Raw genomic sequence first — 12,510 nt, 5'->3', positions numbered from 1 at the left:
TTTTTTTGCTCTTTGGCGACACACGGGTTGTTGTGACAGGATCTACGGAATCATTCAAGGCTCAAAACGTATGGAACGCGAAGTCTTTAATCTGTTAATATACTATTATCCATTTTAAAGTAGTAAAATGTAATATTTTACTATAATTTATATATATATATGTATATATATATATATAGCTCTTACCTAGAATTTTTTACTACTGTATATATATATATATATATATATATATATATATATATATATATATATATATATATATATATATATATATATATATATATATATATAGAGAGAGAGAGAGAGAGAGAGAGAGAAAGAGATCAAAGTCTATTTTTTATCTCACACCATGAGCACATTGATTCTCTGACTTTCTGCAGTGAGTTGAGTCAGACCTGAGATTTACAGCCTTCCAGCTCTTCCAGGTCACTTCTTGCCTTGGCTGGTGTCACTTCCACTCACTGAGTGCAGCAGCATTAAAATCAGCACTTTATTCTGCTGACTGCAGCACTTTGCATGTCTGACTTCAAACCTCAGATCTCTTCAGTCAAAATACAGAAAGAGAGGCAGGGTCAGGGGAGGGTGACTGACTGAAGCTGAGACCAGCGACCTTGGGAGAGTGTGTGGTCCCTGTGGTGACTTTTTATTATGTTAATCTGAACTGAATGGTAACACAGGTTCTGTTTTAGAGTTACTAAAAGGGGGTTAATTTAGGATAATGACGCTGTGATGCCTGTCTATAGATCAGCTTTAGCACCACGGACAGCTGCAGCATCCTCTAATTAAAATATTTTTAAAGATGTTGAAATCAGCCTTAAGAGAAAGTAAAAGTTATGGGGAGGAGTTAGGTGAAGTTGAGCCAATGTGACCAATGGACAGTAAGAAAATCTTCAAACCTTAATGATATTACATTTTTAGTAGCACCCTACTAATTTATTCAGTGTGTGAGACGTGTCACAGGTTTGGACTATTACGTAATACAGCATAAATGATGAATGGAGACGGAAACAACCCTACAGCTGTAGTAAGAGTTTTTTTGTTTGTATCATTTAATGTACACTATATAGTTTGTTTCAGAACGTCACGATTAACTTAAATATAAAAAGGTGTTATGATGAAACGATTTAAAATTAATTTGAAGTTGAAGTTTCTGGTCGACGTTTTTATGGCGGTGCACCGGAGTTTCCGGCAGTTTTTTAGCTAGCTAGTGTTTTAAAAAGCATTTTGGTTCGAAATATATGTTTTTCTATGTGAAAACAAAACACATAAGTACAGTAAGAGTTTGTTAGTGAGATTTTAGATAAGTTTGTCGGTCATTTTTGCGACATTTTTGAGAGTTGGATTCAAAATTAGCGGTGCAGGAGTTGCCACAAGATACGAAGTAAGCTAGCTACTTGGGTTCAGCCGGGATTTTTCAGGTTTATCTTGTAGTTTTTATTGCCTAATTACAAATACGTTCTTATAATTAGTTTTCAGAAGTGTCTGCGTGCCCTATTTAGTAACCAATGGAAAGAATAATAGTCAACATTTTTCAACGTAAGCTAAGCTAGGTAGCTGCTAGCTTCATATTTAGCTTTGGTTTTTCACTTCAGTAGCCCTATTAATTTGGCCACATTATATAATATAAAGTGCGTCTTCTTAACTGCACTTATTTAAAAGATTCTGTAGAGTAAATCTCAACCACTGGAACCCCAAAACATGTATTTGGGGGTAAATATTACTTATTTTAATATTGGCATACAGCCACCGAAAGCTCCAATAGGAACATGATATCTCAGCGATGCTGGTGGTGGGAGGCTGTGACTGAAATCCATCCAGCTGTTTTGGAGACAGCGGGGCAGACAGTTTGGAGGTGAGCAGTGGAGACACAAAGGCTGGACACCTCTGAGGCAAACCGGAGCTTCGTGTGGGTTTGGATCCGTTTGTTTCAAATGGAGCAGAAAAGAGATCTGACACCGATTTACTGCTGCTGGATCCTCATCAACTCCGGTAAGAGCTCACATAGATTTAAGCTTTATTCATGCAAGTTACAATTTAGATATCAGTTACTAATTACTCTATTAAAAAAACTTTCACACAAGAATGTGTCAGATTTCTGAGTAACTGAAGGTTGTTCATCTGTCTTGAAATAATCTTGTGTTCATTAAATTACTATCAGTTTTTTTTAATAGTAAGTAAAAAATTATCATTTTAATTTATCACCTAAAATGAATAATAAACTAAAATCAACATGTTATTAGGGATAGTATCCGTATAACTAAGCCCCTCTTTTTATATTCAAAAGTGATTCTGCTGATCCAAGCAGAAATCAACTCCATAAAAACAAGCAGACTTAATTAAAATTTAATTATACCTTGTTAAACAAAGTGTATTTTAATTACAGTGTGTCGTGTTGAGCTGCTCTTTATGAGAGAAATTTAATGCAGCAGTAATCTTGAACATACATTTACAGTCTTCACAGGCAGAGCCTCACCTGAGACATAATTGTGTTGGTTATAAATAGCCAATATAATCAGACAAACTGGCATTGCATACACTTGCACAGTTTGAGCGGTTGGCTCGCTGTTTCTTGCATTGGCTAATCCTAAATTACTTGCTGGCGATGCCAGATTGCAGCCAGAGTTTTAAAGACTGTGTGCTCAGAGAGAGAGAGAGAGAGAGAGAGAGAGAGAGAGAGAGAGTGGACATGTTCATGTATCCTGCAAGACAAATCACATCACATCTGATACAAAAGGTCAAAAAGCAGGAACTAAAGACGTTTATTTCAAGCATGAAGTGCTGAGTTTTCCCTCCGAGTTCAATTATCTCCAAAGGCTTGTGTGTAACATAAAATTAAATCCAAGTGCAGTAGATCACATCCTCCTAATCTTTGAAACTTTATGAACAATACAGTTCAGGTAATTGCTTTTCTCCAGAGAGTGGGTACAGTTCCTGTCTCAGCTGTTATGGCTGTGGTTTCAGCAGAGGAAAAAAAGGTGCTGAATTCCTTTAAGTAATTTAAGTAACAGAGGGAGAGAAAGGTGAGGAGACAAATCAGACATAAGGGGAGAAAGACATAAGCTTTCAGTGTAGGGAAAGTGCTGAAGAGAGCAGACACTCCAAACCCCAAACTTAAACCATTAATAGTAACTTTTTGGATTGTCAGGTTATGAAAAATATTTCTTAACTTCAGTAAGAATATGTTCTATGTTTTTGCCTCTCTGGCAGTGCTGTCTGAACACTGGCCTCGTGCTCACATTGAGGATGAGCTTTTCAGGAGTTTGTTTGGAGGCTACAGCAAGTGGACGCGTCCGGCACAGAACACCACAGACGTGGTCATTGTCAAGTTTGGCCTCTCTATCGCACAGCTGATTGATGTGGTGAGATCAATCACACATAAAATGCCCTGACTTATTTCTCTAAGTGTTCCCCTTTTCTATGATCCTTTCTTCCAAATTTTCTCTCCTTTCTTTGACTCCTACATAGGACGAGAAAAATCAGATGATGACCACAAACGTGTGGCTGAAACAGGTGTGCAAGAAACAAATAAAACGATCGAAGTGTGCTGATATTTGTTTTAAAACTGTCCTAACAAGCGTGTCTGTCTTCAGGAGTGGACAGATTATAAGCTGCAGTGGAGCCCCTCTGACTTTGACAACGTGACATCCATCAGGGTTCCATCTGAGCTTATCTGGGTGCCTGACATCGTGCTGTACAACAAGTAACAAATCCTCACATCTGTGTTGTTTAGTGCACAGTTTCTCTCCAGACACTGAAGGACGCAGGCGACTTTCTGTAGGCGGAGTGGGAGATTATCTGTAGTGATCAATTACCTACTTGACATAACAGCGTCCTTCTCCAGTGAAGAGTGTTTAAGGAGGGCAGGTTGCTGCTCGCCGCGTTTCTGCATATCAATTGATGATACATGCAAATGATCCTGTTGAATAAATGAGTCTGATGTTGCATCACACAGTTTTAGTTGAGTTTCCTCCCCAGGGCCTTAAGCAGGAAGTGTTAGTTCTAAAATTTGTCTAGATGGAGATGAAACTTTCTCCTCCTTCAGTGTGTAGATAAAACGGGCTTGCATCATGAATGTGTGTCGTTAACGTTCAGTCATCAATTATTAATCGCTGCCGGTGTGAACTGGCATAGCTCCAGGTTTATTGTTTTACTTTCAGAGTTTGAAAACTAATTAGTTGTAATGTTTCTTTTGTTGTGTGTCTCTCTTCCTGCAGTGCTGATGGAGAGTTTGCCGTCACCCACATGACTAAGGCACAGCTGTTCCACACTGGTCGCGTCCGCTGGGTGCCGCCTGCTATCTATAAGTCCTCCTGCTCCATCGACGTCACTTTTTTTCCTTTTGACCATCAGAGCTGCAAGATGAAGTTCGGGTCGTGGACGTATGACCGTGCCAAGATCGACCTGGAACCCTTTGAGAACACTGTGGACCTGAAGGTGTGAGATTGGGCTTGTGACTGTTTTCCTCCAGGCTGTTCTGCTGTGATCCTTGCTCACTGCCTCTTATCTTACAGTTCACACATGCAGAGGGATGCCAGCTGAGCACTTTTTAATTAGTTACTCAGCCTTGTGTTTCTCTGCAACTTTAAGTTCTTGAGAAAACAACATGCACAAGATCAGCAGAGGAAAAGTGATGCCTCATTTTCCAGGTTTAAATTGTAGAGGATTTGACACCATCATTAAAGACATTCCCAAACGATAATTCAGGGTGCTCACAGTGATTGTGATGTTTTTAATTCAGCATGTGAGAATTAAAAATGTGACCCAGAACTACTACACTTTTGTGTTTGAGTCTAATTTTCAGGATTACTGGGAGAGTGGAGAGTGGGCGATCGTCAATGCCGTGGGGACCTACAACACCAAGAAGTATGACTGCTGCCATGAGATCTACCCCGACATCACCTACTATTTCGTCATCCGCCGCCTCCCTCTTTTCTACACCATCAACCTCATCATCCCCTGCCTCCTCATCTCCTGCCTCACCGTTCTAGTCTTCTACCTGCCCTCGGACTGCGGTGAGAAGATCACGCTCTGCATCTCTGTCCTGCTGTCGCTCACCGTCTTCCTGCTTCTTATCACGGAGATCATCCCATCCACGTCGCTTGTCATACCACTAATTGGGGAGTACCTGCTCTTCACCATGATCTTTGTCACGCTTTCCATCATCATCACTGTGTTTGTGCTGAACGTGCACCACCGCTCGTCAGAGACACACAGCATGCCTCGGTGGGTCCGGAGGCTGTTCCTGTCCGTGGTGCCGCGCTGGCTGTGCATGAAGCGGCCGCACCACGATCTCCAGCCTGTACGGTGAGAAAACAGCAGAAAAACCACCTCAGTTCTCTCACTGTGACACTTTACAAAACTCCTTCCTGTTTTCTCAGTTGCCGCCATCTTAATGAGCTCCTCACCGTCCGGACTCCAGGCCCCTTACACTGCACATCCACACGGCTCACTCAGGAGTCAGACATCGACTTCCATGGTTACCAGAACGACAATGGTTGGAGTCAGTCTGATGCTGGTGATGAAACCGACTACTGCGGCCTGCACGCATTTGCAAACACAGACCGCGTGCTGAGATTTGGTCGGCAGAGGTTTTCCCCCACGTCTCCTCCCTCTCCTCAATCTCTGGGCTACACCCTCCTTCCACAGGGACGCTCCACATTTACCTTGGACTGGGACACCCCTCCTGCGGAGCATGAGTCAGCCTTCGCCTTATCTCCTGCTGTGCTGTCAGCCATGGAGGGGGTGACGTATATCGCAGAGCATCTGAGAGCAGAAGACGCAGACTTTTCGGCAAGTGTCCTCTCTTTTTGTTCATATATTCAGATTTATCCTTTGCAGTCTGATCTTCGATTTTTGTCTCTGCAGGTGAAGGAGGACTGGAAGTATGTTGCCATGGTTGTAGACCGGATCTTCCTGTGGATGTTTATTATTGTTTGTCTGTTGGGGACTGTTGGACTCTTCCTTCCTCCTTGGCTCTCTGGAATGATTTAACAACAAAGGGGGTATTAAAATAATGAATCATAAATTAAGTAAAAGATAAAGTATCCAGAGGAACAGAGAAGAGAGCATACTTATATTGAAGTACAAGATGTCCTGGAAACGTGCAAAAATGTGAAAATATATTTCATTTACATTTTACACAGAACAGAAAAACAGAAGATTTTTACAGTGAAGAGGCTGGAAAGCAAGATATCATATGAATAATTAATTTATAATAAAAATGTTTGCTGAATTTCAATGCTTTTACTAAATTCTTACCTTTAATCTAAAGAATAATGTTAAAAAAATAACCGAAGTTGATCTAAAAAAGTTCATTTTCAAATAAAACTTTCTTTTGCCTCAGATTTGAAGCTCTTTTCTTTCTCTTTTCCTGGTGTCTGATGAAAATGCTATGTGTTAACAGGTCATCAGCTCTGATTACTGAGTGAGAAAAGATCTGATGTGATTAAATCAAGGTAAGTGGATGTTCACACTGATTAGAAAATAACGTGAGGGAGAAAAATCTAAATTCATCTGATATTGTCTGATTGTCAGTAAAGCAGAGAGACAGAAGAAGTACAAGAGAGGAGAAGAAATCGCCACAAAATGTGTGAGTATGATGGCACTGATTGGCTAGTTATAGTGCATTAAGGTAGCTGTCTCTGGTCCTCATTCATTAAATCTCATACATTGAGATAACCTGAAGCCAACAAATTAACTCCCCCTATTCCTAGTCTTTATGCTAAGCTAAGATAGCAGGCTGGATGAAAGTGTTATTGATCTTCTCAGCAAGACAACAACTGTTCAAATGTCCCACATAAGCTCACCACTTTGAAAACTAGTTTGTGTTCTTACCAGCTGGAGTCAGCATCGACACACATGATTTAGAAGGATGGTCACAGTGATGACTCTTTGACTTCATCTTCTACTTTTTGCTGGTTCCGTTAGGGGTTGCCACAGTGAATCATCTGTTTACATTCATGTTGTTCAGCACAATGATCCCTCTTTGTATTCTGTGTAATGGTATCAATTAGTGGCTTTATTGGTGGTTAACGTATTCAAAAGTTTAGATGTGTTATATAATCTCTGTTTCTTTAGTATAAATAAGATGTTTTAGTTCATAAAAAATGATTTTAGTCCACATGAAATCGTTCATCAGTAGAATTTCTCTCATTTACTTATATATTGTATATAGAAGATTTCTACACAGAGCGAGCTGTAATGTGTAAAGCCAGCGATGCTGCCGGGTGATGTAAGTGCATACGGCGTCATCACTTTCTCTGTAAACACAGTGAAAGCTTTACATTCAGCAAAGGGCAGGAGAGAGTCAAATTGCCCACACATGGGATATTTTAGATAGGATGTGTGGCAGTCAGCATGTTGGAGAAGTCTGCTTCTTCACCATACACAATTGCGTATCAGCCGCCTGTTGCCGCAGCTCCCTCACTGTCTGATTTCCCATGGGATAAAAGTCCCATTTCTTCACCTGACTCACCACTCAGGGATAACACCATTCAAATGAAATTAAATTCCGATAAAACAGGACTTGTTCTCTCACCATGTGTGCAAATTGGCCTTTCAAATGTTAAAAGTGAGATTTGAGTGATAATAGTTCACGAGGTTGTTGTTGTGAGCTAGAGAAAGGAGGTTTGTCATAAAAAAGACACTTTAGAAGGAGGGAGAAGTTTGCAGGGTGGCACAGATGTTGCCTGATCTTTCCTTCAACTTTCCACGCCACACAGCGAGCTTATGAGTGGAAATAAGAACCATGGAGAATCAAACTGCCGCAGGGGGAGTGCATGTGTTAAAGACTGTCAAAGCAGTGTAATACAGCTTAGAGTCATCTCCATCCTCCCAACGCACACACACTATTATGTTGTTTGGACCACTGTCATTACACGCAGATCATTAACACCATGAATGGCATCTGAGGTGAAAAAAAGTGTTACAGAAAGGCACAGTGGTCTGCATTTTAAAAGATAAAACTTTACACGCCTATTTGTGTGTATGATCACCAATCAGGCCATTAAGAAACTGGAACAGCAGCATTATTCTGAGAGGATAAGCCCATTAACCCAGAAAGGATTTTGTATATTTTTTCTCTTTAACTGATCTTTGACCAACACATTAAGTTATCAGATAATACTCATCATATTAATGTATTCATTTATGTGTTTTTATTGTGAGATATTGTTTACTGGGGCAGGCCTAAAGTCATTATTAATAATAGAAAAACAAACTGGTCATGATAAACATCTGTCTTTATTTTTTTTTTTAACACCAACAGACAGAAAGTGCTCGTCTTTGCTCCTTATTTTGCATAAAGCATCTCTTTTCTTTTAGCGTACATGGAGCTGAGAGAGAACACGGCATCAGTGAGGGCGGTGGGCAGAAATGGGAACAGCCTAAAGAAGAACATGTCCACTGCAGAGACCAGCAAGTATCTGCCTTTCGGCTGAGCAGACACGATGGCGTGCACCATCGAGTCGATGACCAGGTCTGTGTCCTTGAAGCCGGCCTGGCACGTTGATGTGAAGTAGTCATTGGCCAGCTCCATGTACTGCCGATTGAAGATCTTCTTCCGCTCGTCGTCCAGTTTCTCCCAGATGTCGGAAGCAGTTTTGGCCTTCAGGATGTTTGTGGCACGGCCAAAATTACCAGGCTGGATGATGCTGACCTGAGGGTGAATTACTGTTAAAATACAAACTTAAGTTTGACATTTTAAAAGCTTAAAACATTCCTGTTGACAGATTTATTGCACTTTTTGAGTTTACACAGATCTGAACTCATACAGTAAATATGAAGTGTGTTAATTTGATAAAATAAACATTCTCCTGGCTCAAAGATTAGGAAACATTTCTAATCTCTGGGCAGTGTAATTAAAATCAAACTAGTTTACTTTTGTTGGTTTCATACAGCATTAAATAAATCATTCTTAAAGCTTGTTTTCTTCCTGTTTCCCTGCAGGCATCCTTCATTATCTGCTGCACATTTCCCTGAATGTTCTGCTTCATGCCTCAAGAGGGTCACAGGAATTTTTCAGTGGTTTTCCAGCATCTGTACCTTCACTCCAAAACTGGCCATCTCCACCCGTAGGCAGTCTGCAAAAGCCTCCAGGCCTCTCTTGGACACGCTATAGGCTCCCATGTTCAGGCAGTTAAAGAAGGCGAAGATGCTCGACACATAAACCATTCGACCTGGAGAGAGTACAGTACGTTTATCTGTAACATCAGAGCTGTGAGGACACGGTGAGGTGAAGGGAGCTGATGAGTTTACCTTTGGCAGCACGAACCAGAGGAAGAAAAGCGATGGAGGTCCTGATGCAGCCGAACAGGTTAACGTCCAGCATAGAGCGAAAATCTTCAGTAGTGCTCCATTCAATCTCAGCCCAGTCAGAAACCCCAGCGTTGTTCACAACTGCCCACAGGCCTAAAAAAAAAAAGATTAAAAACATCTGTATTTACAGGTAGATATCACAAATTGTTTATCAATAACAACAACTAATTTGGTTTTATTGCAGCATTTATTGTCTTTCTAGAAGAAAATCATGTGGAATTCATGTGATAAAAATGTCACCTGGAAAAGCAAAACACTTACTTTTTTGAACCTCTTACCTTTCTCTGGCAGGTTTTCCTGGACCATCTTTTTGGCCCGCTGCACCTCTTCATCGCTTGTGACGTCCAGCTTGAGGATTTTCAGATTACTGGAGCTTTGTGCAGCCAGGCACTGGGCTCCAGCTCCTTCTGGAGACAAACACCCAGCGAAGACCACAAAGCCCTTTTTGTCCAAACAGCGGGCAAGCTGGTGTCCAAAGCCGCTGTCACAGCCTGTTATCAGCACGCCGCGGCCGTGGCCGTCCTGCGCACATCTATGGCGGGAAACCAGCCTTGCCAGGAGAAAGAGCAGGACGGTGGAGATGGGGAGGATACCGATGATGTGGCCAAGGAAGAAAAGGATGTTCATGCTGGTGGAAGCTGCTGTGATTCACTGGACTGTCTGCTCAGCCTGCCCACCAACCACTATATACCTATTCACAACAGCAGCAGCAGCAGTTCACTGTGAGGCCTGATCGCTTCCATTAACAATTAGTTCAGGTTTCCATGTGAGTAAAAAGACACCTTTGTTATAAAAGAATCTGGATACAGGCCTTTACATGTTTCAAAATGTCTTCTAGGAAGAGGCCAGACCAGGAAAAGGACTGCATCATACACAGGCAAGTGTTCTTATCTGATGACATAAATGTATAAAAATACAGGTTTATCACTTGTCAGGGTTTGTCAGAGGAGCGGACACAGGTGCAGAACGCAGAGCGGTTAAAAATTCAAACAGTCTTTTATTCAAAAACCAAAAATCTCACTCAGTGTGGTCAGAGCAAAGGTACAAAATCACTAACTAAAAATCACACTTTGCGTGTTAGATTAAGAAAACAGGCACATGGCGCAAAAAGGCAAGAAAGGCAACAAAAAACAAGGCATGAACAAGGCTTCTACCTGGAGCGCGCTGAGGTCAGGCAGAAGTACATGGCATTGAAGGCGAGGATCAAGGCATGGCATGGCATGGCAAGGACGAGACATGGACAGAAACAAACCCTACACCAGACGAGACGAACTAGCAAAGACAGGGGGGAAAGACACAGACTATATACAAAGGGACCAGGGAAGACAACGAGGCACAGGTCGCACACATTAGGGCAGGGCAGGTGATCACACAAGGAGGGAAAACACAGGAAGCAAAACTCCAGACAATGCACAGGGGGGACAGGACTATCAAAGTAAAACAGGAAGCACAAGACACAAGAACTAAACAAAACACTAGAACAATAACTAAACACAGATTAAACTAAAAACCCAAAACAAGGAAAACTAAACCATAAATAAACATCAGGTCGTGGCATCACTTTCATTTCGTGATTAACAAGTGTAAGAATCTGCACTGAAGAAGTGGAACATTCAACAAGCTGATTTTCAGACTATACAACAACAGGTTTTCTGATCTTTTTCATGTCATCATTAGCTCTGACCTTATTTCTACTGTAGCAGACAGAAGTTGGTTTGGTAAATGGTTGGTTGGTTTCATTATCCAGCAGGCTGGATAATGAAAACAGCAGATTTCCATGTGAGTTGAGCACGTCAGGATGCTCCTCAGTATGACAGATTCTTTTCAAACAGAAAATCAGACACGCTTGCTCGGTCCGGAGAAGCCTAACTTCACATTGTGCCGCTGTCGTCACTGGCTGGTCCCAATACGTTTCGCGTTTTGATGCATTCTAAAGATAAAATTGTACTTATGATGAATATATATGGCGCCCCACAGTGTTGCACCCTTGGCACAGTTCATCTCTTACGTCAACGTGTAATTGTGAAATATATCCTTTTCAAAACAACAGACACAAATCCGTTTTAGATTTTATTCAGCATCGGATATTGTCAAGTTATAATACACATTTAAACCTTCGCTTATGTGCTGTTCAGCAGTGAGTCGGACATGGTACAGAAAGAAGCAGGAGTCACATGTTGAATTGTTAGCTGCACTTGCAGAGCTGTGAAGTAGTTTTTCAGTGCAGCGTCTCCCCCATGTGGTACAGAGAGGTCACTGCAGATAAAAGCTGTTCACTGTGCATGGGAGAAAAATAATGCACTTTTTTTTCTTACTGGTCCTAAGGGTTTCTTCTTAATACAACTGATAAATGCTGTGTAGTTCCTAAACGCCATGTTAACCAGTGAAAACAATTTGCATAGAACCAAAACAGGTAAAAAGGTGGCGTGATTATTTTTTCTCTACTTTTGTATTCAAAGGTGTGTATGAGAAACTAAGACAAAGTTCTGATTGTTTTTTTCAGGAGGACGCTTCAGTTGTGTCGATTTTCTCCACGAACTTCAGCTGTGACCATTCAGGACAGGTATGAATGCATGAACTGTTTTTTGTTTTGTTTTTTGCCAGTTTTGGTTAAATCAGCGGTTTAAAAGGCCGGTGAACAACAAACAGCAGACAAGACAGAAACAAAGACACACTATGGGAAAAAAGCAGTGTGCTTAGCAGCTAAAGAGACAGTTATTTCCATCAGGTGTTAGAGAGCAAAAACAACTAAAAGCGTGAATAATCATCCACTAAAAGCCCATCAGTGGCGATAAGGCTTCAATGTCCTCCTCAAGGTCACTTCAGGCACTTCTTCTTGTGATACTGCTACATTATACTACATGATAATGGTGCTAGTTCTATTTCTGGTCAGTGCCAACAAAAATAAGAAGGAATACAAATTGTTCTTTATTCTCGGCGCCATAACGGTCTGCCAGGCCAGAAAAAGTAGTAACATAAGCAGGTATAATATAATTCAAATTGGTCCGAACAAAACATTTTTGTTTCACTGAATTTAAATAGTACAGTTTTATGATTTAACCTTAGTTAGTCTTGCATATTAATTCTATCGGTGCTAGGTCAGGGGTGAGGCAGTGCTTTTTTTTTTTTTAATACTGCGATCTACACATCATATACAGAAATAAAAAGGTGGCAGAATCCTGCAGGACAGTGTTT

The 12,510-nt window shown here is 41.1% G+C and overlaps 2 protein-coding genes across 3 annotated transcripts; one reads left to right on the top strand and one right to left on the bottom strand.

Annotated features, from left to right (window-relative positions):
- The first annotated feature begins 1,809 nt into the window (after positions 1-1,809).
- On the top strand, positions 1,810-6,196 carry LOC114446257 (neuronal acetylcholine receptor subunit alpha-2-like). Its single transcript, XM_028421760.1, has 9 exons — positions 1,810-1,989; positions 3,208-3,359; positions 3,466-3,510; positions 3,591-3,700; positions 4,215-4,434; positions 4,802-5,304; positions 5,379-5,790; positions 5,866-6,002; positions 6,144-6,196. The coding sequence occupies exons 1-8, from the start codon at positions 1,932-1,934 to the stop codon at positions 5,989-5,991; spliced, it is 1,626 nt and encodes a 541-aa protein (XP_028277561.1). The 5' UTR covers positions 1,810-1,931; the 3' UTR covers positions 5,992-6,002; positions 6,144-6,196.
- Positions 6,197-8,290: 2,094 nt separating this feature from the next.
- On the bottom strand, positions 8,291-10,568 carry LOC114431841 (D-beta-hydroxybutyrate dehydrogenase, mitochondrial). 2 transcript variants are annotated; one of them, XM_028399497.1, is made up of 5 exons: positions 10,098-10,568; positions 9,594-10,006; positions 9,256-9,408; positions 9,043-9,176; positions 8,291-8,656 (listed from the first exon to the last, which is right to left on the bottom strand). In XM_028399497.1, the coding sequence occupies exons 2-5, from the start codon at positions 9,940-9,942 to the stop codon at positions 8,291-8,293; spliced, it is 1,002 nt and encodes a 333-aa protein (XP_028255298.1). In that variant the 5' UTR covers positions 9,943-10,006; positions 10,098-10,568. The 2 variants fall into 2 exon arrangements, with proteins under 2 accessions (XP_028255298.1, XP_028255299.1); XM_028399498.1 differs by lacking the exon at positions 10,098-10,568 and having other exon boundaries at positions 9,594-10,086.
- Positions 10,569-12,510: the final 1,942 nt, after the last annotated feature.

The sequence above is a fragment of the Parambassis ranga genome, chromosome 2 (assembly GCF_900634625.1).
Source record: "Parambassis ranga chromosome 2, fParRan2.1, whole genome shotgun sequence".
In the NCBI taxonomy this organism is placed as follows: Eukaryota; Metazoa; Chordata; class Actinopteri; family Ambassidae; genus Parambassis; species Parambassis ranga.
Note: the sequence above shows the minus strand (reverse complement) of the source record. Positions and strands in the feature narration are given on the sequence as shown.

Excerpts from the sequence above, each read along its gene's own strand:
- LOC114446257 (XM_028421760.1), top strand. The coding sequence starts at position 1,932 with ATGGAGCAGAAAAGAGATCTGACACCGATTTACTGCTGCTGGATCCTC. Across the intron at positions 3,360-3,465 it reads TCGCACAGCTGATTGATGTG|GACGAGAAAAATCAGATGAT; the intron begins GTGAGATCAATC and ends ACTCCTACATAG. Across the intron at positions 4,435-4,801 it reads AGAACACTGTGGACCTGAAG|GATTACTGGGAGAGTGGAGA; the intron begins GTGTGAGATTGG and ends TCTAATTTTCAG.
- LOC114431841 (XM_028399497.1), bottom strand. The coding sequence starts at position 9,942 with ATGAACATCCTTTTCTTCCTTGGCCACATCATCGGTATCCTCCCCATC. Across the intron at positions 9,409-9,593 it reads GGAAAACCTGCCAGAGAAAG|GCCTGTGGGCAGTTGTGAAC; the intron begins GTAAGAGGTTCA and ends TTTTTTTTTTAG. Across the intron at positions 9,177-9,255 it reads TCTGGTTCGTGCTGCCAAAG|GTCGAATGGTTTATGTGTCG; the intron begins GTAAACTCATCA and ends TACTCTCTCCAG.